This window comes from Lepidochelys kempii, chromosome 5 (assembly GCF_965140285.1).
Source record: "Lepidochelys kempii isolate rLepKem1 chromosome 5, rLepKem1.hap1, whole genome shotgun sequence".
NCBI classification, from domain to species: Eukaryota; Metazoa; Chordata; order Testudines; family Cheloniidae; genus Lepidochelys; species Lepidochelys kempii.
Window position 1 is genome coordinate 44,456,331 of NC_136384.1, and position 23,072 is coordinate 44,479,402.

At 39.1% G+C, this 23,072-nt stretch overlaps 1 protein-coding gene across 1 annotated transcript in view; it reads left to right on the forward strand.

The window, feature by feature from the left end:
- CDK7 (cyclin dependent kinase 7) overlaps positions 1-23,072 on the forward strand; it is a 35,793-nt gene that overhangs the window by 12,300 nt on the left and 421 nt on the right. Inside the window, 8 exon segments of the mRNA XM_073344115.1 lie at positions 1,383-1,450; positions 3,314-3,382; positions 6,356-6,466; positions 7,346-7,464; positions 8,920-9,019; positions 10,579-10,665; positions 13,041-13,190; positions 21,016-21,163. Of these exon segments, the coding sequence (XP_073200216.1) occupies positions 1,383-1,450; positions 3,314-3,382; positions 6,356-6,466; positions 7,346-7,464; positions 8,920-9,019; positions 10,579-10,665; positions 13,041-13,190; positions 21,016-21,163 (852 nt within the window).

Genomic DNA, 23,072 nt, shown 5'->3' on the forward strand with positions numbered 1-23,072 from the left:
ACACTTACCCACTGTTGAGAGAACAGAATCCTGCCTGAGACCTCAGTTTAGTCTGTCTGAGTCTCATGGAGACCTTGTTCCAACCTCTCACAGAATGCAGCTTACACCACCTACCTCTGAAGATGGTCTTCCTAGTGACTATTGCCTCAGTCAGGAGATTGAGTAAGCTTCAGTCACTTATGTCCAAACCTCCCCATACCACATTACATAAGCACAAAGTGATGTTGCAGCTTCACTCGAAGTTGATTCCTAAGAGTGTCTCAGAATTTTATCGAAGCCAGTCAATCAGACTTCCTTTGTTTTTTTTCAAAGCCACACTCAGCACTGGGAGTGTGTGCATGTCCATGACTTGGCTTCATTATATTGACAGCACCAAACCATGCACTTCATCTTTCTAGCCATAGGTGGGCACTTTAAAGGTCAACCTGTCTCTTCGCAAAGAATATTGAAATGGATAACACAATATATCTTGCTGTGTTACTTGCTGGCTGGTGTATCTCTCTCATCAAACATCATGACTTGCTCCACCAGAACACAAGCAATATCCTCCACTTGCTTTAGGAATGTTCCAATACTGCTGCCTTAGACTTCTAATGTGGAGTAACCCACTAACATTTGTCAAACGCTGTCTTGGACTTAGCTACCAGGTCAGCTGCCAAGCTTGGGAGAGCAGTATTTCAATCCCTGTTTTACTGATATAGCTGCAACTTATTCCCACCATCCTGAAGAGGATACTACTTGACTGTCACATACAGTGGGATCGACACTAACATGTACTTGAAGGAAGAATGATTACATACACTACAATAACTCTCTGGTTCTTTGATATCTTATCGGTGTGGATCGGACAGGTTACATGAGGCACAGAGTGCATATGCTGCCATGATGGACATTGCTATTCAAAAGAATCTTCTCTCTCATGGATGATGCACATGATCCCACTGTGGTTCTACCACAGTTACTGCTGGGTAAGTAACCATTTTTTAAAAAGCCTTAAAATTGTTTGATAGGTCAAGATTTGGTATACTCTTCTAGGTCTATGCCAAAACTTCTCTATTTTGCCAAAAGGGGGCATACACTGCTATAGAAACAATCACATCCTAAGGTGTGAGAATTTCCACCTACTTGTAGATGTGAAGTATTTACTGTTGTCTGCTATGACAATGATGCATACCCAACTTTGAATTACAGTGATGTACTTAGTTGCAATTCTACAAACTTAATGCATTTTTTTTCTTGTTCTGTAGTCTAGATCATAATTTCTCAAACAATCATAAATGACCAACATTTAAAAGAAACTGAATTAGAAATTCTTATTGGTAGCTAAATTGAAGTTTTTATTTGCTGCTCCTGCCTTTGATGTGATATTTCTTTCAACGTAGGAATCAACAGAACAGCCCTGAGGGAGATAAAATTGTTACAGGAGCTAAGCCATCCAAATATCATTGGTGTAAGTATAAAATGAGTACTACTTGTGGCATCTGCAGTATGTCAGTCCCTGAATGCTGTAGATATAAAACAGTATATCCACAAAGACTTACTGCTGTGATCATGGAGATCTTTATCTTAATTCTTATACTGGTCATCTTGCAAGTTGGCAAACCATGTTAACCAATAAAATATTAACTTTAATAAAAAGGCAGGTCTCAAAATCCACATGCATTTTTGCTAAGGGTTAGTTGGAAACTTTTGCTGTTTAGGTGGGGGTAGAGTTGCAAATCCTGAAAAATTCAAATTTAAAAATAAAATTGATTGTGAATCAATGCAGTGTGGCATTTCCCTGACTTTTTGCATGTTGTCTTGCCTCTGTTGCTACTCCACTTTCCTAAGCAACAGCCTGGTGAAACTGACAAAGTCTGTTCAGTTTCACTGATGCTATTTAAAATCCAGTGGGCAGCAGTAATACTTGTAGTTCAGAGCATGCATTTTTTTAGTTTTTTGACTTTCAGCTTCAGATAAATGTTTGTAAAGGTAAGTACTAGTGATGGGTGATTCTCTAAACGGTTGGTTCAGATAGACGTACAAAAGTTCAGGTGCTTTATTTAAATATTTTCCATGGAAGTGTACTGTTCTTGCTGGATCTCAAGCCCATTGTTACAGCGTTTCCATACTTGTAGCTGAAACCAGGAGGTGCTGAAACACATGAATTAAAAAGCAGTTAACTTGACTGCAAACATTTAAAAAAGGCTTTAGCTTGTATGTTCTCTAACTCATTTCAGCATCTTTACTAGGATGGGCAAAACTGTTTGAGTCTTTGACAGATAACTTGCAAACTTAGACGTTCTTAATTGTCCACTTATGAACTGAAGTCCTAAATGCTGAATTATGGCCAAGAACAGTTTGCCAAAACCATACAAAACTGAATCCATGCAAGCAGGGACCACGGGTGGCTGATAATAGTGGGGGGCGGGGGCAGAGGGGGGCATGCTCAGTACAAGCCAAGCAGCAAATGGGGAGGGGGGGGAAGGAGGCATGTGACCCTCCCCTTATGCCTCCCCTCTACACTCAAGAATAAGTAAAGCATTTTTGAAAGAGCAAGAACAAGGAAGAGACTCCATCATGCTCTTGTCTGCTCTGTTAATTTTTGATATAACTCCCACTGTAGTTCAGGCTGTGAAGGTAATCCTATTTTATAGGAATGTCTAACTCTGTTGTTAAAATATTCTTGGTAAAATGTAGTAATTCATTGATATATCTTACTTTCCACAACCAACTCTCTGTACAGCTTTTCGTGAGTGATGTACCCAAATACTTGGATGCTAACATTGAACCTGTATTGTTAAATTTATTCACCTAAATTTGGGGTTTTGCTGATTATGTACTATATGTAGCCTATCACTTTTTAAACAAACTTTACATTTGTGGATAATCCTAGCACTATACCCAGACATTCAAACACTCTTTTCTTAACCTGTGTATTATATATATTTTTTTAACATCTTTAATAAATTTTAATTCTGTACAACTAGTACACCTTCCATTCAGGATCTGTTTTTTACAAAGACAAATTTAAGCCCCTTAATTTCCTTGTGAAGTGGGTTGGATTGGTCATTTCTACTTTACAGATGGGGAAACTAAGACAGCGTTTGTAATTTTCTTGTGGACACATAGCAAGAAAGAGAGAGCCTGAATGTCAGATTTCCCCATACTGCCCTCTAATCGCTACAGCATGTTCTCTTCCCTGTATGTGCAACCCTGCTCCCCCATCCTGAAAACCCTCACAACACATACTGAAGTGTCACAGCATTAAAATATTAAAAGTACTCTGCAGTCAAATATATTTTTCATTTTGTGGTGTATTTTGGTTTTCCAGCTTCTTGATGCATTTGGACACAAATCCAATATTAGTCTGGTCTTTGATTTTATGGAAACAGATCTAGAGGTAAGACTGCTTTAGCTGTTGCCTTCTTTTGATTCAATACTTGGAATGTTTTAATTTTCAATATTGTGTACAAAACCATTGAAATACTGGAAACCATGATAATGTATTCCTTTTTCATATTGATATGCAGATAGTATCTCCAAGTAAATGCATTCTGAAAATACTTATATCAAGAAAGATTAGTGATTTGTATTTGTAAGACATCAGAATCTGTAACATGAATTAGACAAATACAACTTTGTCAGTTCAGGTCATATCTTTTTAAAATCCTGTTTTATAGTATATTAACATTCATGCATTCTTAATTAGGATGCAATGCTTTACTTTTTAATACTGCTCTAGACTGTCAGTAGGCTTTTGTCAAGAAATAGTTTATTAATCTCATATTTGTGTAGTATTAACGTTTTGAGACCCCAGTCATAGACCAGGACCTCGTTGTGCTAGACAATGTACAATCAGTTACTGAATTTTGTAATTAGTAGTAATAGGCATGCAATCCTGTTTGAATCTGTTCTGTTAACCTGTGAATTGGGTGCATTCCAAGAAATATAGATCATATATTATCCATGGATAGTTTTCTGTTTTGCTGATGCTTGATCCCTATTGGAGTCTACATGAGTAAATCTTCTCAGGGGATTTGATATCACATGTTTTGAAGAATGCATCAAAATAAATACTGTAGTAGGCAAGAGTGCATGTTAAGTCAATGATGGTTGTGCATGTGCAGTGACTGTCCATGCTTTATAGGGAAAAGAGCTTAATTTAATGGCAGTAATATGTTATATATAATGCAGTGAGCAGCAAGAAGAGCATATACAAACATTAAAAGACTAGTTGTCTGTTTCACTAATATCTGTAATGCCTGTCATAAAGGAAGATCTGCTTCAACTAGAGGAATACAAGATCAAAACAAAGTTAATATATTACTAAACAAAATGAGTTTTTTGCTAATAGCAATGTTTACCTTTTCCTTGATGATGTTGTGCTCCAAATACTCATAGGAAATCAAGCTGAGACTTGTAAAATATCAACTATTAGTTTTGATCTATGTATTTTCCTAATATGTTTACTTAGTTTTGAATTTTATAGATAAGTAAAGTTAAATCTATTTGTCTAGTGACAAACTAGGACAAGGGAAAACAAAGCATTCATTTGTATTTTGGTAACATCCAGAAGACCCAGCTGGGATCAGGATCTGTAGTGATTAGCACTGTACGACATATAAGAACATAAGAATGGCCATACTGGGTCAGACCAAAGGTTCATCCAGCCCAGTATCCTGTCTACCGACAGTGGCCAATGCCAGATGCCCCAGAGGGAGTGAACCTAACAGGTAATGATCAAGTGATCTCTCTCCTGCCATCCATCTCCACCCTCTGATGAACAGAGGCTAGGGACACCATTCCTTACCCATCCTGGCTAATAGCTATTAATGGACTTAACCTCCATGACTTTATCCAGTTCTCTTTTAAACCCTGTTATAGTCCTAGCCTTCACAACCTCCTCAGGCAAGGAGATCCACAGGTTGATTGTGCGCTGAGTGAAGAAGAACTTCCTTTTATTCGTATTAAACCTGCTGCCCGTTAATTTCATTTGGTGGCCCCTAGTTCTTATATTATTGGAACAAGTAAATAACTTTTTTCCTTATTCACTTTCTCCACACCACTCATGATTTTATAGACCTCAATCATATCCCCCCTAATCTCCTATTTTCCAAGATGAAAAGTCCTATCCTCTTTAATCTCTCCTCATATGGGACCCATTCCAAACCCCTAATCATTTTAGTTGCCCTTTTCTGAACCTTTTCTAATGCCGGTATATCTTTTTTGAGATGAGGGGACCACATCTGTATGCAGTGTTCAAGATGTGGGTGTACCATGGATTTATATAAGGGCAATAAGATATCCTCCATCTTATTCTCTATCCCTTTTTTAATGATTCCTAACATCCCGTTTGCTTTTTTGACTGCTGCTGCACACTGCGTGGATGTCTTCAGAGAACTATCCATGATGACTAAGATCTGTCTCCTGGTTAGTTGTAGCTAAATTAGCCCCCATCATATTGTGTAGTTGGGGTTATTTTTTTCCAATGTGCATTACTTCACATTTATCCTCATTAAATTTCATTTACCAAGTTTTCATATAGAAAACTTAGTGCAGTCTAAGAACTATTTTAGATATTTTACAAATTTCAACTTGAATTTTTAAGCATGTTGGGAAATGGAAGCTACTGTAGGAGTGCAAAGCATTATTCGTAGAAAACAAGTGGAGGGAGCAGTGTGTAGAGGCAGAGAGAATGTTTTAAAAAATAGGATGGAGCAAGTTCATGAAAGCTATACAAAAAAGTGGAGGCCATTTTTACTTGGATTCTGAAACAAGTGGATTTGTTAAAATGGTAGTCAATAGGTCATACCTACATGTATGTGCAGAGAGCTCTTGTACTCTGCCAAGGCTAGAGTCCTGGAGCTATATTGAAGGAAGGTAAAATAGTTCAGGCAGAGCACACACAAGTATAAATGAGGATTTATGTGAGGGACTTACCGCAATAGCATATGCGGTATATTTTGTTGAGGTGGTAGAGTTAAGCATATTCCTTTTGCTTAAGAGAGGCACTTTAGCTCTTGAAATAACTAGCTGGAAGAAGTTGAGATTTCAGATCAAGCTTATGTGGTCATGCGGGTAGAGAAAACATGGAGTCAATATAAACTTAACACAAATATGGTATCCGGAATAGCTATGGTCTCCATTTCAATTTCCATTCTCCAGTGTAGTTAGCTATAACTTTTTCTAGAGAAACTTAAGAATTTCAACTACTTTTTACATAACTCAGTGGCATAGAGTCTTATTAGCAATTGCACCATGTAACATTCAACTTTGCTTAAAGGAAAATAGTAACATTAAGCAAAAAGAATTGTAATATAATTAAACATAGTTAGATTTTTGGTAGAGAGTTTCATAACGTGCTTTTTCCCAGGTTATAATAAAGGATAGTAGTCTTGTGCTGACACAATCTCACATCAAAGCATATATGCTGATGACACTTCAAGGACTGGAATATTTACATCAGCACTGGATTCTACACAGGGTAAGTAAGAATATTTTAAAAGGAACAAAGTCCCTTTCAGTAAAAGAGTTGCTAAAGGAAACTTTACACCCTGTAACAAAATGGTGACACTTTTTGGTAGAGCTTAGTTGATCCAAAAGTAATCTCTCTCTCTGTAAAGTCCATGTAGCATAGTTTTATAAAAGGGCGGGGGGCATGGGCGGGCGCTGAGGGGAGAAGAAAAACTTTAGTGTTTTTTATTATGGAGACACAATTCCAATGCCTGCAGCCCAATAGCTGAGAAACCCTACAATAACAATCCACTGTACAGTTAGGAAAGTATTCCTATTTACTTATGAAAGTCTTCCATTTCAAAATTGCAGTAGAGTACTGTATAATGGTACTTTAAATCTTTTGATTGCAACTCTTATCTTGGCTGTTCTGAACTGGAAAGTACCAACTTATTGTGATGAAATAAATGACTGAATGGAGTTTAAAAAAGGCTGGTTTCAAGTGTGTAGTAGAAGGCTGCTAAATTCCTAGTTAATATATTTTAAAAATCAATTCTAATAAAACTAGTGTACTGCACTTCAGGGAGCAAATGCATCTCTAAAACTTTTGTGGTAACTGTCAGTGTAATGCCACAAAACTAAACTGCTGCTCTTTGGCAGCAAAGATATGGCCACACTTAAATCAGCTTTTTAAAGGTGTTTGGAAAATCTGCAGCTCAAGTAGCAGAAGCACTACAGCCAAAGACACTCATAGATGTAATGCAAAGTTTATTTTTGCAAAAGGGGCTTTCTATAAAGATAGAAGCTTGTCTCTTAGAATAACTTTAATAAAAGAGTGCCGGGGAGCTCCTTATTAGTCATGCTTTTATTGATACAGTAAATTTTATTGTCTTTGTCCCTTTCTTGACAGGATCTCAAACCAAACAATTTGTTACTAGATGAAAATGGGGTTCTAAAATTGGCTGACTTTGGCTTGGCAAAATCTTTTGGAAGCCCAAATAGAGTCTATACACACCAGGTAGTAACAAGGTAAGAAATAAAGCACTCTGCTTGGCTGTTGGATAGATGGGTATCTTGTAAAATCAGTTCTGTGCACAAGCCCAAGAGCTAACTTTATAAGAATGTGGCAATGGGAACCTGAATAACTGCTATAAAAGCTGACCTCAGTGCTTTGCAAGGTTATCTAATTGCTTTTGAGAACTGCCAGTAAAAAGGATTTTTGTATCTGTGTTGGTCCCAGGATATTAGAGAGACAAGGTGGGTGAAGTAATATCTTTTATTGGACCAAATTCTCTTGATGAGAGAGACAAGATTTTGAGCTTACACTGAGCTCTTCTTCAGGTCACATGTGTAAGCTTGAAAGCTTGTCTTTCCAGGAGAGTTTGGTCCAATAAAAAAATATTACCTCACCCACTGTCTGTGTAAAAACTATTATGGAATACACGCCTATACAAGATCTTCTGTAACTCTAGTGTAGTCTTTTCTTCAGAAACACAAGGAATATGTACACTAGTCTTTAAGTCTGGTTGTAGTTAACTTCTGAAACAATGAGGCTTATGCTCTTTATTTTTTATATATTAATCAGACTATTTGCCCTAAATGTAGTATTCCTAACCACTCACTCATGTGCCTCTTAAGGTAACTAAATGGTCTTAATTGACAACAGATGGATCTGTTGGTTTTTTAAATATTTAATATACACGTCTAAAAACAGAGTGGGGGTGCAAGGCACAACTGAACTGCCAGAATATTTTTTTCGTTTGTCTACACTAATATGAATAGTTGGGATTTATTTTAAATGTCTTTTTCTAATGGAAGAAATGGAAGCTAGATTTGTTATAGATGTTTGATTAATGGAAGAAATGAGATAATGGTTCCAAATGTTGGCTATTATGCCATCTACGAAGTTGTTGTTGAATACTAGTGTATTCATCACTGCAAGCGGAATCTAATTAAGATGTTATCCTCATGTGTCAGGTAAACTGAATTGTTTTAGGCAGGGATACTAGCTACTTTGCGTTACTATTAACTGCCAGGATTCATTCTACACAAGAATCTCAGCACTTAGATTATCAGTGGCTGTCTCTGTCACTTTTGAGGTCTGGATATTGGCAGGAATTTTGATGCCTACTTGTTTTGTTTCCTGACAAATAACCTTGATCGTTTTTTCGTTTATTCAGACTGCCAGTTATCCTCTGTCTTTTGAGTTTGCACTCCAATTGTTTGCTAAGTGCAAATATGAACTGCAATTTCACTTCATTTTGGGGAGGTGTGTACAGCTTTGGGATGTTGAACCACATCCTTAAAGGGAAAAAAGGTCTCTCCAAGATGTAGATCTTTTCAGGAATTAAATTGATGATAAATATCTAGGGAGTGAGCAATAAACATTCTCTAACACTTCTGCTCAGTTAAATACTTTATTTATTTGCATTACTGTATTATACAAATTATCCTTGCTTGAAAGTGTTCCTGCTTGCTTTTCAGGTGGTATCGAGCACCTGAGCTACTGTTTGGTGCTAGAATGTATGGTGTAGGTGTAGATATGTGGGCTGTTGGCTGTATCTTAGCAGAACTGCTTCTTAGGGTAAGCCTCAAACACAAATATTTCTGTTAATCTATAATATAATGTAGCTCTTGTACATAGGTTCTTATGTACTACTTTAGTATTTTAACCTTTGACATTTATAACCCCATACTATCTATTTTAATTAATCATGATCAGAAATCTGATATCTCATCTCAATCACTTTTATTAGCAAAGTCATGCATTGCTTGTATATCACTAGTGACTCTCAATCCATATGCACTGAAGTTCAAAGTCTAGGAATGTTAAAAGTATGTACTAACTTTCCATGTGTTGTCCTTCCCCTACTACCCATGGATCGGCAGAACAAAGTTTAATGTCAACATCTAACTTTAAATGTGGTGGTTCTCAGATTTTGTGCATGGATCATAGCTCTTCCTTGCGCTTTGCTTTTTTTTTTTTTTTTTGCTAGTGACTAACTCATTTAAGTGTGCCCCTTACAATACAGTTCCTTAGGAAAAAAGGTGGAGGAGGAGAATAAACTTCTTTCCTCTTTTGTTCAAAAAGCTAAACTCTCTTTAAAGTAGGATAAGCTTGAGAGAAATGATGTTGATGGAAAGGGTAGTGTCCTATTGGACCATCTAATCCAATCCTGCAATGTAGGATACTGCACTACAGCATACTTGCTGTTACTTTGTCTAGTTTTAGACAATTTTAAGAACTTTTATCCAAAATGTCTCTTAAACAGAAAACACTGAGAGGAAAATATAAACTAAATGTCACAAAAACATTGGGTGTCTCTTTGCCTTGATTTTTTTAATGAATATCTTAGTACACTGACTTTTCCGTTTTGATTTCAGTTACCCTCACTGTCATCTATTAATGTGTTAAGCGTGAAGAATTAGATAATATTAATAGTCACCTTATTCTTCAACTTCTGTCGCAGAACTCTATCTTCTGCCTTTGGCCTAATTCAGTCTGCCATGTACTTACAATACACAATTTCCTCCTCTGCTTCCAACGTAGTTTAAACTTGACAAACACTGGTTAGGCAATTTCTAACCCAGTGAATCAGTACCCCGTTAGTTTTGCTTGAGTGGAGATCATTTAATTCCTAGTATTGTCATCACAAGATTCATTTGGAAATTCTGAATACGAAACCTAGATAGTCTCCAATATCAGTCTTCCTCTTTCTTCCCTAGTTGTGGGCATTGGAAAGATCACAAAGTGACTGAGGAAAAAATTAAAACATGCACCTATACAGATTTAGGTTGCTTAACATGGTATGTTTAAATCTTTAGTAGGTTAAAAAGAGGCATACCTTTGTACAATCTCACTTACGTAATGGTTGTTTAGCTTCATAATAGAAAATCTAGTGATGAGGTTAATGATGTCATGCATAAATGTAAACGACATTTGAAACCTATTTTGACATTATGGTGAAGCCCCAAGCATTCCATCAGTGCCCGTCTACAGTCAGTTAGTATCCAAAGCTATGTTACTGTAACAGTAGAATACTTTCACAAAGGGAAAAATCAAAGTTGTTCCCTGGGAGTCCAAGTTCAGAAGTTGATTTAAACCTTTAAATTAAAATGGCTGTTGCATTTGCCTTCTTACAGGTTCCTTTTTTGCCAGGAGACTCTGATCTTGATCAGCTGACAAAAATATTTGAAACGCTGGGGACTCCAACAGAAGACCAGTGGCCTGTAAGTCCTTTAGTTAACAAACCTATCTCAGCATTCTCTTTTTATATTACTGTCAACTGCTTGAATTACATTTAAAGATGTACCAAAATATTTGGTAATTACTTTAAAAAGATTAACCAATTTATTTGAGCATGAGCTTTCGTGAGCTACAGCTCACTTCATCGGATGCATGCCGTGGAAACTGCAGCAGACTTTATGTATACACAGAGAATATGAAAAAATACCTCCTCCCACCCCACTGTCCAGCTGGTAATAGCTTATCTAAAGTGATCATCAGGTGGGCCATTTCCAGCACAAATCCAGGTTTTCTCACCCTCCACCCCCCCACACAAATTCACTCTCCTGCTGGTGATAGCCCATCCAAAGTGACAACTCTTTACACAATGTGCATGATAATAAAGTTGGGCCATTTCCTGCACAAATCCAGGTTCTCTCACCCCCTCAACCCCCTCCCAAAAACCACACACACAAACTCACTATCCTGCTGGTAATAGCTCATCCAAAGTGACCATTCTCCCTACAATGTGCATAATTAAGGTGGGCCATTTCCAGCACAAATCCAGGTTCTCTCACATCCCCCCCACCCCCATACACACACAAACTCACTCTCCTGCTGGTAATAGCTCATCCAAACTGACCACTCTCCAAGTTTAAATCCAAGTTAAACCAGAACATCGGGGGGGTAGGAAAAAACAAGAGGAAATAGGCCTATAAATAAAATAAATAATAAATGGCCCAACTTTATTATCATGCACATTGTGTAAAGAGTTGTCACTTTGGATGGGCTATCACCAGCAGGAGAGTGAATTTGTGGGGGGGGGGTGGAGGGTGAGAAAACCTGGATTTGTGCTGGAAATGGCCCACCTGATGATCACTTTAGATAAGCTATTACCAGCTGGACAGTGGGGTGGGAGGAGGTATTTTTTCATATTCTCTGTGTGTATATATAAAGTCTGCTGCAGTTTCCACGGCATGCATCCGATGAAGTGAGCTGTAGCTCACGAAAGCTCATGCTCAAATAAATTGGTTAGTCTCTAAGGTGCCACAAGTACTCCTTTTCTTTTTGCGAATACAGACTAACACGGCTGTTACTCTGAAACCTTTAAAAAGATTGTTAGCGGAATTTACAAAACAAAGTGCAGAGGACAGTTAGTTGGGGTTTCCAAATTGCTATTTGGATTAGACACCTGCTAATATAATAGCATGTGGCAATTTAAGAGTGAAACTAGAACTTCTCATGATACTTTCATCATATGATGATAGCCATGGGACACATGGAAGAGTGATAATTTAATGCTTTTTCATTTAATCTTGTTTGATGTAGTCAGGTAGTTTGTAGGCATTTGCAAATGCATTTTGATTCAAAACAGTTATATGCTGTCATACCATAATTCAAAAGGAAGTGTTTAAAGATTCTTGCAATATTTTATCATGTTCTTGGTGCTTAATGAAAATTTTATCCTTGAAGAAACCCTTGTTGGTAGGATACTTGGCCAAAAGAGAGGATATATTCTGAAATTAATTCACAAATCTTCAAAATTAAGAACCTTCATTCCCTCACTTCTGTAAACTATACAAGAGAGATGTAATTCATTCATTCATCATGTTTACTGCCACTTTAACATGCTGTGGTGTGCTTGGTTAAAACTTACTGCAGTATAAATGATGTTGCTAGAAATATTTAGTATCATTTGGCTATTAAATTTATCAATGTAACTTTGTATGATATTGGGGGAAGAAGAGAGGTGACTTGCAAACTGGATGAAAACAACAGTAAGATATGCATTATTGCAACTTGAACAGGTGTTAATCTGTTTGGCTCAATTCTTTTTTCAAAATTATTCAGTTTCCCACTCCAGAAGCAGTTGCAGAGTATTACTTATGCGGAACATAGTCTCCCATGTTGTTGATGCAAATGACTTCCATGTTAGAGAGGCCAACTTAAATTGCTTTTGTCTGAAAATCTTGTGTGTGTTACTGCAAATCACTCCTAAGATTACAATAATGAGAGACTAGAGAGGAAATTTTTTTCAATTTTGTTAGTGCATTTGATCCTCTTAGGGAATAATCATTTTTGTTGTTTCCCTTCTATAGTCATTAACTTTCCCGCTTTGTGGAGCTCTTTACACTGCATAATAGGAAAAATCCTTTAGAAAGGGGAGTATGATTGTAAAACCACAACATTGATAAGTTTGTTACCTGAAACTAATGTAATACTTTTTATTAAACTGACTCAATTTCAGATTGATAGTATGCTTTAAAAGTTGACTATTACTTCTGATCTATAAGCTGCACTGTGGCAGTTCCTTCAGTTGGGGGTATAAGCTTTTCTTTATTTGTTGTTTTAAAATTTAATTCCCATTTTGTTTTCATAGGGCATGTCAAGTCTTCCAGATTATGTAACATTTAAAAGTTTCCCTGGAATGCCACTTCAACATATCTTCAGTGCAGCTGGTGATGACTTGCTAGATCTTCTCCAAGGTCTATTCATATTTAATCCTTGTACTAGGGTCACAGCTACACAGGTATGGTAGACTGTTTTTATTGTATGTTATAGATGGTGTACATTCTAACATCTCTTGTTAACATCAGTTAAATATCTCTTGGATGTGAGGAGTGATAGTTTAGGTTTGAGATAAAATGTCCTCTTACTTATTTGTATTATAGTACATAGGAGCCCCTGCCATGGATGAGAACCCCATCTTGCTCTGATCATATAATTACTATAAAACCTTCTCATGCTATGGAGACTTTCAAAGGTATAAATGGCAGTTCGAAGTTAATGTCTGTCTGCCACTTGTCTTTGAAAATCTTACCCTACAGATCTAGGTTGAAGTTATGAGGATGAAAGATTTGGGGCTCATAGGCTTTTTTGACACTTTAATTACATCCTAACTTTGCAACACTATTTTCATTACCACTACCATAGCTCCTAGGAGCCCTAGTCATGGGGCAGGATCCTATTGTGGGCACTGTACGAAGAACATAAAGATGGCTCCTTCCCCAAATGCGCAGTCTAAGTATAAGACAAGACAATAGATACAGACAAATGAGGGAGCACAAGGAAACAGTGATTCCGTATGGGTCTGCTTGATAGTCTGTGGTATCAGTACACTGTTCAGCTACCTGGTGAACTTTGAGCTTTACATGTCTTCATATAGGACCTTCCATCCCTTATTTTATAAATGTTTAAATCATAAATTCATATTAATATTCCATTTTTCTCAGTTTCTGTTGCAACTCTTGACCCTCCTTGGTTTTTACAGTGGGAGCCTTATCCCAGAATTTTCATCTCAAATCTCAGGTTTCAGAGTAGCAGCCGTGTTAGTCTGTATTCGCAAAAAGAAAAGGAGGACTTGTGGCACCTTAGAGACTAACACATTTAATGGAGCATAAGCTTTCGTGAGCATCCAATGAAGTGAGCTGTAGCTCACGAAAGCTTATGCTCCATTAAATGTGTTAGTCTCTAAGGTGCCACAAGTCCTCCTTTTCTTTTTGCATCTCAAATCTGTTGCTGAAAGTCTGTGACAACTTTTCTTTGTCACTTTGTGGGGGGATGGATCCATATATTCAGTACTGATGAGTCCTTTAGCCTCCATGCTATAGGAGGCAGTCAGATGTTTTGATTGGCTGGGCTGACTCTCCAGGTAACTGCTCTCACTGGGAAGTAGTGACTCAAAGATTTGGAGGCTTTTGGTGGATAAACAGATGACTATAAGCTCCCAGTGTGACACCGTGGCCAAAAGAGCTAATGTGATCCTGGGGGGATACATAAACAGAGGAATGAGGCATAGAAGTAGAGAGGTTATTTTACTGCTGTATTTGGCACTGGTGTGACCTCTGCTGGAATACTGTGTACAGTTATGGTGCCCACAATTTGAGAAAGGATGTTGATGAATTGGAGAGGGTTTAGAGACAAGATTAGAGAACATGCTTTATAGCAGAAGTTCTCAACCTTTTTCTTTCTGAAGCCCACTTGTGTCACAATAATGGGTTTTCTGCATATAAAATCCAGGGCTAGTGTTAAGGGGTAGCAACAGGGCAATTGCTTGGGACCTCATGCCACAGGAGCCCCCACAAAGCTACATTGCTCAGGCTTCAGCTTCAGCTTCAAGTGGCAGGGCTCAGAGCCTGGGCTTCAACCCCATGCAGCAGGGCTTCGGCTTTCTGTCCTGGGCCCCAGTGAGTCTAATGCTCGTCCTGCTTGGTGGCCCCCTGAAACCTGCTTGCGGCTCCCCTGTGGGCTTTGGACCCCTGGTTGAGAACCACTGCTTTATAGTGATAGACTCAAGGCGCTTGTCAAGGTTCCTTCCCCACTCTGAACTCTAGGGTACAGATGTGGGGACCTGCATGAAAGACCCCCTAAGCTTATTCTTACCAGCTTAGGTTAAAACTTCCCCAAGGTACAAACTTCTACCTTTTTGTCCTTGGACCTTATGCTGCCACCACCAAGTGTGCTAAACAAAGAACAGGAAAGAGCCCACTTGGAGACGTCTTCCCCCCCAACCCCTACACCCCCTTTCCTGGGGAAGGCTTGATAAAAATCCTCATCAATTTGCATAGGTGAACACAGACCCAAACCCTTGGATCTTAAGAACAACGAAAAAGCAATCGGGTTCTTAAAAGAAGAATTTTAATTAAAGAAAAAGTGAAAAGAATCACCTCTGTAATCAGGATGGTGAATACTTTACAGGGTAATTAGGTTCAAAACCTAGAGATTCCTTCGAGGCAAAACCTTAAGTTACAAAAAGACACACAAACAGGAATCTACATCCCATTCAGCACAACTTATTTACCAGCCATTTAAACAAAACCAAAATCTAACCCATATCTAGCTAGATTACTTACTAAGTTCTAAGACTCCGTTCCTTTTCTGTTCCTGGCAAAAGCATCTCACACACAGACAGACCCTTTGTTTCCCCCGCCTCCAGCTTTGAAAGTATCTTGTCTCCTCATTGGTCATTTTGGTCAGGTGCCAGCGAGATTATCTTAGCTTCTTAACCCTTTACAGGTAAAAGGACTTTGCCTCTGGCCAGGAGGGATTTGATAGCACTGTATGTAGAAAGGTGGTTACCCTTTCCTGTTTATGACAGAGCTCAATCTATTTATCTTCTCAAAGAGAAGATTAAGAGGTGACTTGATTAGCTATAAGTAGCTATACGGGGAAGAAATATTTAATAATGAGCTCTTCAGTCTAGAAGAGAAAGTATAACACCATCCAATGGGTGGAAGTTGAAGCTAGACAATTTCAGACTGGAAATTTTTAACAGAGTAATTAACCATTGGAACTCAACAGTTTACCAAGGGTTTTGGTGGATTGTCCATTACTGACAATTATTAAATCAAGATTGGATGCTTTTCTAAAAGACCTGCTCTAGGAATTATTTTGGGCAAGTTCTATGGCCTGGGCTGTACAGGAGGCCAGACTAGATCACAATGGTCCTTTCTGGCCTTGAAATGTAAAAAGCCCCTCCAGAATTTTCTCTGCCTCCAAAGACGCAGCATGCTAGGAGTAAGGGCCTTTGTAGGCTGTCCAAAACCTGATGAATTTTTTTCTTTTCCTCCTTTTTTTTTCCCCTAGCTGCTTTTTTTCCTGAGCCAATCTACTCTTTTCGTGTATGGAGTTGCTGAAAATATTTTCCAATGGGCTCTAAAACTGATCTTTGCAATCCCTCCCTGGCCACCCTGTTTAAGATGGGATGGTAAACCTAGTAAAGACAAGTATCAGGGGGTAGCTGTGTTAGTTTGTATCCACAAAAACAACAAGGAGTCTGGTGGCACCTTAAAGACTAGCAGATTTATTTGGGTATAAGCGTACGTGGGTAAAACACCACTTCAGATGCATGGAGTGAAAATGACAGGTTCAGGTATTATATGACGACACATGTGAGGTAACTCCCTTCCCTTCAAGTGGAGAACCAGTGTTGACAGGGCCAATTTGATCAGGGTGGATGTAGTCTACTCCCAATAATAGATGAGGAGGTGTCAATTCTAGGAGAGGCAAAGCTGCTTTTGTAATGAGCCAGCCACTCCCAGTCCATATTCAAGCCCAAATTAATGGTGTTAAATTTGCAAATGAATTTTAGTTCTGCTGTTTTTTCTTTGAAGTCTGTTTCTGAAGTTTTTTTGTTCAAGTATAGCTACCTTTAAATCTGTTATAGAATGTCCAGGAAGATTGAAGTGTTCTCCCACTGGCTTTTGTATGTTACCATTCCTGATGTCCGATTTGTGTCCATTTATTCTTTTACATAGGGACTGTCTGGTTTGGCCAATGTACATGGCAGAGGGGCATTGCTGGCACATGATGGCATATATAACATTAGTTCTAGTGAAGACAGCATCTGACTTAAAAGTCCCCCCCCACCCCCCCAAAAGTGTTCACTGACAGAAGGGTGGAATGAGCTCTCTGCAGAGACTATGAAGAATTCTCAGCAACCCATAGAATAGGGTTGATAATGGTCAGGTTTTTTGGGTGTGGTTTTTTGGGGTATTTTTTTTGCCAAAGCATAAGCTTTGGTTTTTTATATTCTGAGTTCATGCTCTCTGACATTCCAAAAAAGGGGAAAAGGGCCAAGGAGTTGGGATCATCCTTAGAGAATTTCCCTTACATCTGCTCTACTTTGACACCTCCCTTGATGATGCTTTCAGGTCATCCAGCAGATAGAGGACTCTAGCATAGTGGCAAGAAGGCTTCTATGACTGACTGGGTGTGGAAGGTGGATATTTCCTCAAGACAGGTTTTTGCTACCAGAAACCTATGTTTGGGGGTGGGGCAATATAAAAAGGTAGATCTAAAGCACAGGACAAAACCAAAAAACCTTTGTTAATGATAACGCTCAGTACAAATTTTAAACCATTTTAGGCATCCCTTTTGGGGTTATGGAGCTTCATATAGATAATGGTAGGACAGATGACAGATTCTTTAAGAATAGATGGGAGAATACCAGGCCTATTAAATGCAGAGGTGACTCATTCTCTGTGAATGTCTCTAAGAGCAATCAGTGACTACCTCCCTCCAATATTCCGCAGGGGGGAGTGGGAGCTTGGTTGTTTCGGGGGTTTTGGTGGGGTTTTTTGGTTCCCACCTGGTTTGCTGCCACCACCATGGACAAATGATTGACACACACCATTTCCAAATATGGTGCTACAGAATTCTAAAAGACCCCTCTCCTCCCCTAGCTGCCCAGCCCATCCCAGAGGAAGGCTATGCTCAGGCAAATCGACAATCTTCTCCATATCAGGGTGAATGAGCCTGTCCGAGACCAGGATCAGTATCGGGGCTTATAGTCCATACTGTTCCTGGTTGTGAGGCAATCATGGAGGACAGGGCTGTCCTGGATTTAAAGACTCAATAAGCTGATCCACTTCCACAAGTTCAAAATGGACACTGCTCCTGTCTGTCATGGTAGCTACCACAACAGGGATTTCCTAATCTTTTTTTTGACCTCACGGAAGCATATCTTCACGTTTCCATCATTACACAGACGGTACTTGAGGTTTGCATACAGCACTCTGTACATGCAGTATAAAGCCCATTTTTGGCACTGCCACTGCCCCCAGGGTAGTCACAGATACTAGGGGCATCTCTGAACAGTATCTGTATCTTTTTCTCAATGGCATTCTGATGAGAGACTTCCAGAAGAAGGAGGCTCTTAAGTACACCCAAATGAACGGGGCAGAAACATGGATTTATAATGCATATGGAGAAAAGCTAGCTTGACCCTACCCAGACAATGGAACACCTGGGAGTTTGGCTGAACACCACACCTCACAGGACATTCCTCCCCAAAAACGGGCAAGTACAGATTCTGGAGAAAACATACAAAATCCTTCACAGTCAACACTACTGTATGAAGATCTTCTAGGCACGTTCATTTCATGCCTATACCTACTGTTATGGGCAAAACTTCATTTCTGGTGCTTGCAGTACTGCCTACTCTGCTTTCCTGCTCACATTCAGAATTTCAACTCTCACTATAAGACTTCTCTCCACATTAAAAGGTCCCTCGGATGGCAGTTACAATAAGATTCACAGACTGTGTCTGCTTGGCAGAACCACAGAGACTCCATAATGATGGATGCCAGCTCGGAAGGGTATGGAGCTGACGCATCTCCACACATGGTACAAAGTCAGGGTCACTGACAGAATCTCACTACACCATAAACAGTTTTGGAATTGCAGGTGATTCACCTAGCCCTTCAGGCATTCCCCCCCACCTTAAACTCAAGACACATACTTGTATTCATAGTCGGCATGACTGCCATAGCATATGTAAACAGATGGGGCACCTGGTTGAGCCTGCTAAAAGCAGAAGCCACATCTTTCTTTGGATGGACTGAGAGAAACATTTTGTCACTTTGAGCCGCATATCAAAGGGCAGCTGAATGCCAGTGATTGGCTCAGCTGCAAAAGCTCGGAGCAGGGGAAATTGTGTCTTAATTGTGTCTCCACCAGAGGTGTTCAACCCCATAGCCCAGACCTTTGGAAAACTAACATGGAAGCTCCTAGACATCCAGTTCCAATGCCAAAAACAACTCCTATGTCAGGAAGTGAGATCGTCAAGCCAGGGGAATCAATGACTTCTCCCAGGTATGGCCAACAGCTCTGCTATGTGCATTCCATTTTTTTCCCATAACATGCACCATCTAACAGACAACCAGCTGAAATTCTGATTGCACCCCACTGGCCTGAACTTCCCTGGTTTTCATACATCATGGAGATGTTTGAGACCCCTCCATCAACATTACAATGCACCCAGGATCTACTATCATAGGAACCTCTGCTCCATCACATCACAGCATCTCTGAAGCTGGCAGCCTGATTATTGAGAGGTCACTTTAAAAATAAATGAACACAACCCCCTACCCACAAACTAGTAAATTCCAGTGATGTGTTCTCAATCCTACTCAAGTCCAGAGTTTTCAGCCAATTCTTGGTATACAGTAACACAGAAGATTTTACTCATGATGCATGTTGAGATACATGGCAGGATCAGCATCTATATTTAGAGAACAGTCTCTTAGTAAAACATACGCTTTGTTCGTTCTCATACAAGTTTAGGCGACAGAAAGCTTTGAGTTCCTCTACCACAAAATATATATATTTTGAAGCGAATGGGGGAAGATTTTAAAACTAAGAGGTAAACTCCTCCATTCAAGATTAAAGCCAATAAGATAATGCAGCCTCATTGGCTGATGGTTCCCTGCATATGTTTACTAAATTCTAGAAGATTGGTAGACTTCGATCAGATGAAATCCAGATTTCGACAGGAGTTCTGCGTGCTATAGCCTACCCTTAGCCCAGCCAACAGTTGATAATGAGGGCAGGACTACTGCTACAGAAATCCCACCACTGCTGAATTTATGGATCCATCCCCTGAAATGAGAGTGAGAAATTTTCTCATTCTCATCTGGAAATTTTCATTCTGGGTAGGTGATATGGGTTCATAAATTCATCCCATCTCTGTGTTTGTCTACCTCTGGAAGGTGATTGGTCAATTGTGCGCTTGATCCCTCTTTAGGAAAGAGTGGATGGATAACCATGCTCTTAAAAGTAACCCTCTGGGTTGTCAGTTTTTTGTTTTTTCCCCCAGATTGTACAGTTCTTAGTTGTTTGACATATTTTCTGCTATTGTTAATATGTGAATGAGTATTTTTATTCATTTCCTTCTTCTCCTTCTGAACTGTGGTTTATAGAAGCTGTGGAATTGAAATCTGCTTTAAAGTAGAAGGGTGAGGAGGGTAGAATTTAACTTCCATAAAATGTGTCAATTTTACATATCTGCTTCCTGTGTGTTCAGTTCCTCTGTGTACTCAGTAACAAGCTTTTCCTATTGGCATTGCAGAACCCAGAGCGATTAGGGAAGAGTAGAACAGAACCCAATTTACTTTGTAAATCAACATAAGGATGGTGTTCCAGAAATCTGGCTTCAATTCCTGGCTCTGCCAGAGGTGTCACTGGTGATCTTGGAAAAGTCAATCTCTGTGCCCCTTTCCTTTTCTATCTTGTCTATTCAGATTGTAAGCTCTTCAGAGCTGGAACAGTCTTAGTGTACATGTACAGCATCTGCCACAATGGGGCCAGGATCTTGGTTGGGGAGTCTAGGCACCTACTGTAATACAGATGATAGATAAATTATTTCAACTGGTAAATTGAACAAACTGTATGGAAGTTGCTAAGAGAATCTGAAATCTTGGATTTTGTAGCTACTCTTGAGTCTTCAGTCTTAGAACCCCCAGAAATGTCTTAAGTTATAAGCAAGGAGATTAAGAAAAGGAAAGAATATAGCTTCAAATCAATTTTGTGCACACTATTAACTTGACCAGCTTTCTCCCCTTTTTATCTTTAAGGCATTGAAACAGAAGTATTTTAGTAATCGACCAGGACCAACACCAGGAATTCAATTGCCAAGACCAAACTGTCCTGCAGAAGCCTTAAAGGAACAACAAAATTCACTTTTAAATTTAAAAAGGAAGAGAACAGAAGGAATAGATCAAGGTAATTTTTCTTCTAAATCTTTGCATTTTTATATTTTTAATTTTAAACTGAAGATGCATGATAAGTATATATGATACTGTCCCAATGTTTAAGGAAATGTGGCCTATATATAGTCCTCCATCTTATCAAATGAAATATTGCTCTCTAAATGGGCCAAATCTGAGCCCAAAACACCAACCTAAGCCCCTTGGTGACTTGTAGTATTCTTTTTACAAGAGGTGTACATTGTTAAAAGAAATCTTGTATTCCATGTAGATTCTAAGGTGTAGAAAAATTTCTGTATCAAGTTCTGTCAATATCCAAAACTATACTACAGTATTTAATACATCTTATCCTATGACTATTACCTGACTGAGAAGTTCTCTTAGATCCTTATGTAAACGGCATTACTTAAATTTTAATTGAGACATTTGATTGAATTCATTGGAAATTCTGAGCATTTTAGGACTGGTGTACATTAAATGTTTACTTCTCTGGTCTGCACATTCTTAATTTTATAGCCAGACTTCATCCGACTACTGGTCTCTACATGTTTTCATATGTAGAATGTACCTGCTCAGAGATCCTGAGCTTTGAGAACCTTTTGGACAGCAGTGCCCTCTGGAGCTGCACAAACAAAGCCTTATAGTACCAGATGTTTTGAATCAAGACCATAAAGGATGATATGGCCTCTACCACTTCCTTTTTTTTCCCCCCTCCTGGCTGAGAATCTGTGGACCTTGTTCCTGTGTCTCCAAACTCTCTCTGTATTTTTCTTAAATTGTGCACCTTTTAGTCATTTTGAATCAGACCTCTGAAGTTTTGGATATGGTAGATTTAAGCACATTCCCATTGTTTGCCCTGCTTAGGGGAAGATAAGATCTATACTGCAATTTTAGAGCCCTGCACCCTTAGTCCCACAAGCCTTAGTCAGCTGAATAGGCCAGCCCGGGGTTTTTACTACAGTGTAGACATACCCTAAGTGATAGTGTAGGCAAGATCTAAGTCCTTCTATGGCTTTTCTCTGACTTTTAACAAAGGGTAGGAAAGCAGTCTAATAACTTGGCCTATTCTACACTACAGATACAACTAATGATTGTAAATTCTTCAGAACAGTGGTAGAGAAAATGTTTGTCTAAAACTCCTTGTGCAGTTTGGCATTAAATAAGTTGGTGAGCGTGGTTGTCAGTGACTTGTAGTGTGGATGGGACCAACCCATTTTTAAACAAAAAGCCTGAGCTTATTTATAGGATGGTAGGAGACAGTCATGTTTCAGTAGGTCACATTGGTAGTGTAGGTGGACCTCAGGAAAGAGGAATGGAGTAGTGCTGCTATCCTGCCAGTCTCTGGGGCAAAGCCTAAAATAAGTCTAGTAAAACCGCTAAGCAGACACTGAAAGCGTCTTCATTTCCTCCACTGTGCCAACATGTTGCAGTTACTGTGAAACTGGAAAAACTTACTATCTTCATTACAGTACCACCACCCAACCCATTGACACCTGCAGCTTTTTTTTTCCGCTAAGCTTAATTCTATTTTAAACCTGTAGCTTCTTATGTCAAATGGAAGGAAAAACATGTGGTGTCTAAAATGTTTCATGTCACACAGCCTTGCACAAAGATAGCTTGGAAACGTTTTAGGAGTACAAAACGCCTTTCTATAAATATAGCTTAATTTTATATTGCATGTCTCATGTAAACATATGAGAAACGTTCTGGACAACTTTTTTCATGCACGGTTATAGCTGCCCTTATATGAGCCTGCTCCAAGACTAGACAGGGCCTAAAGAGTAGTTAGGATATAGCTACAAGCCAAAGCTGTGGATGTTTATCCAAGCTAGCCTAGGGAGCAGTGCAGGCATCCGTGTGGGCTCAAGAACTGAGTGCAGAGGCTGGGTACATACGCAGCTCATGAGTCCCTACTGATGCCTGTG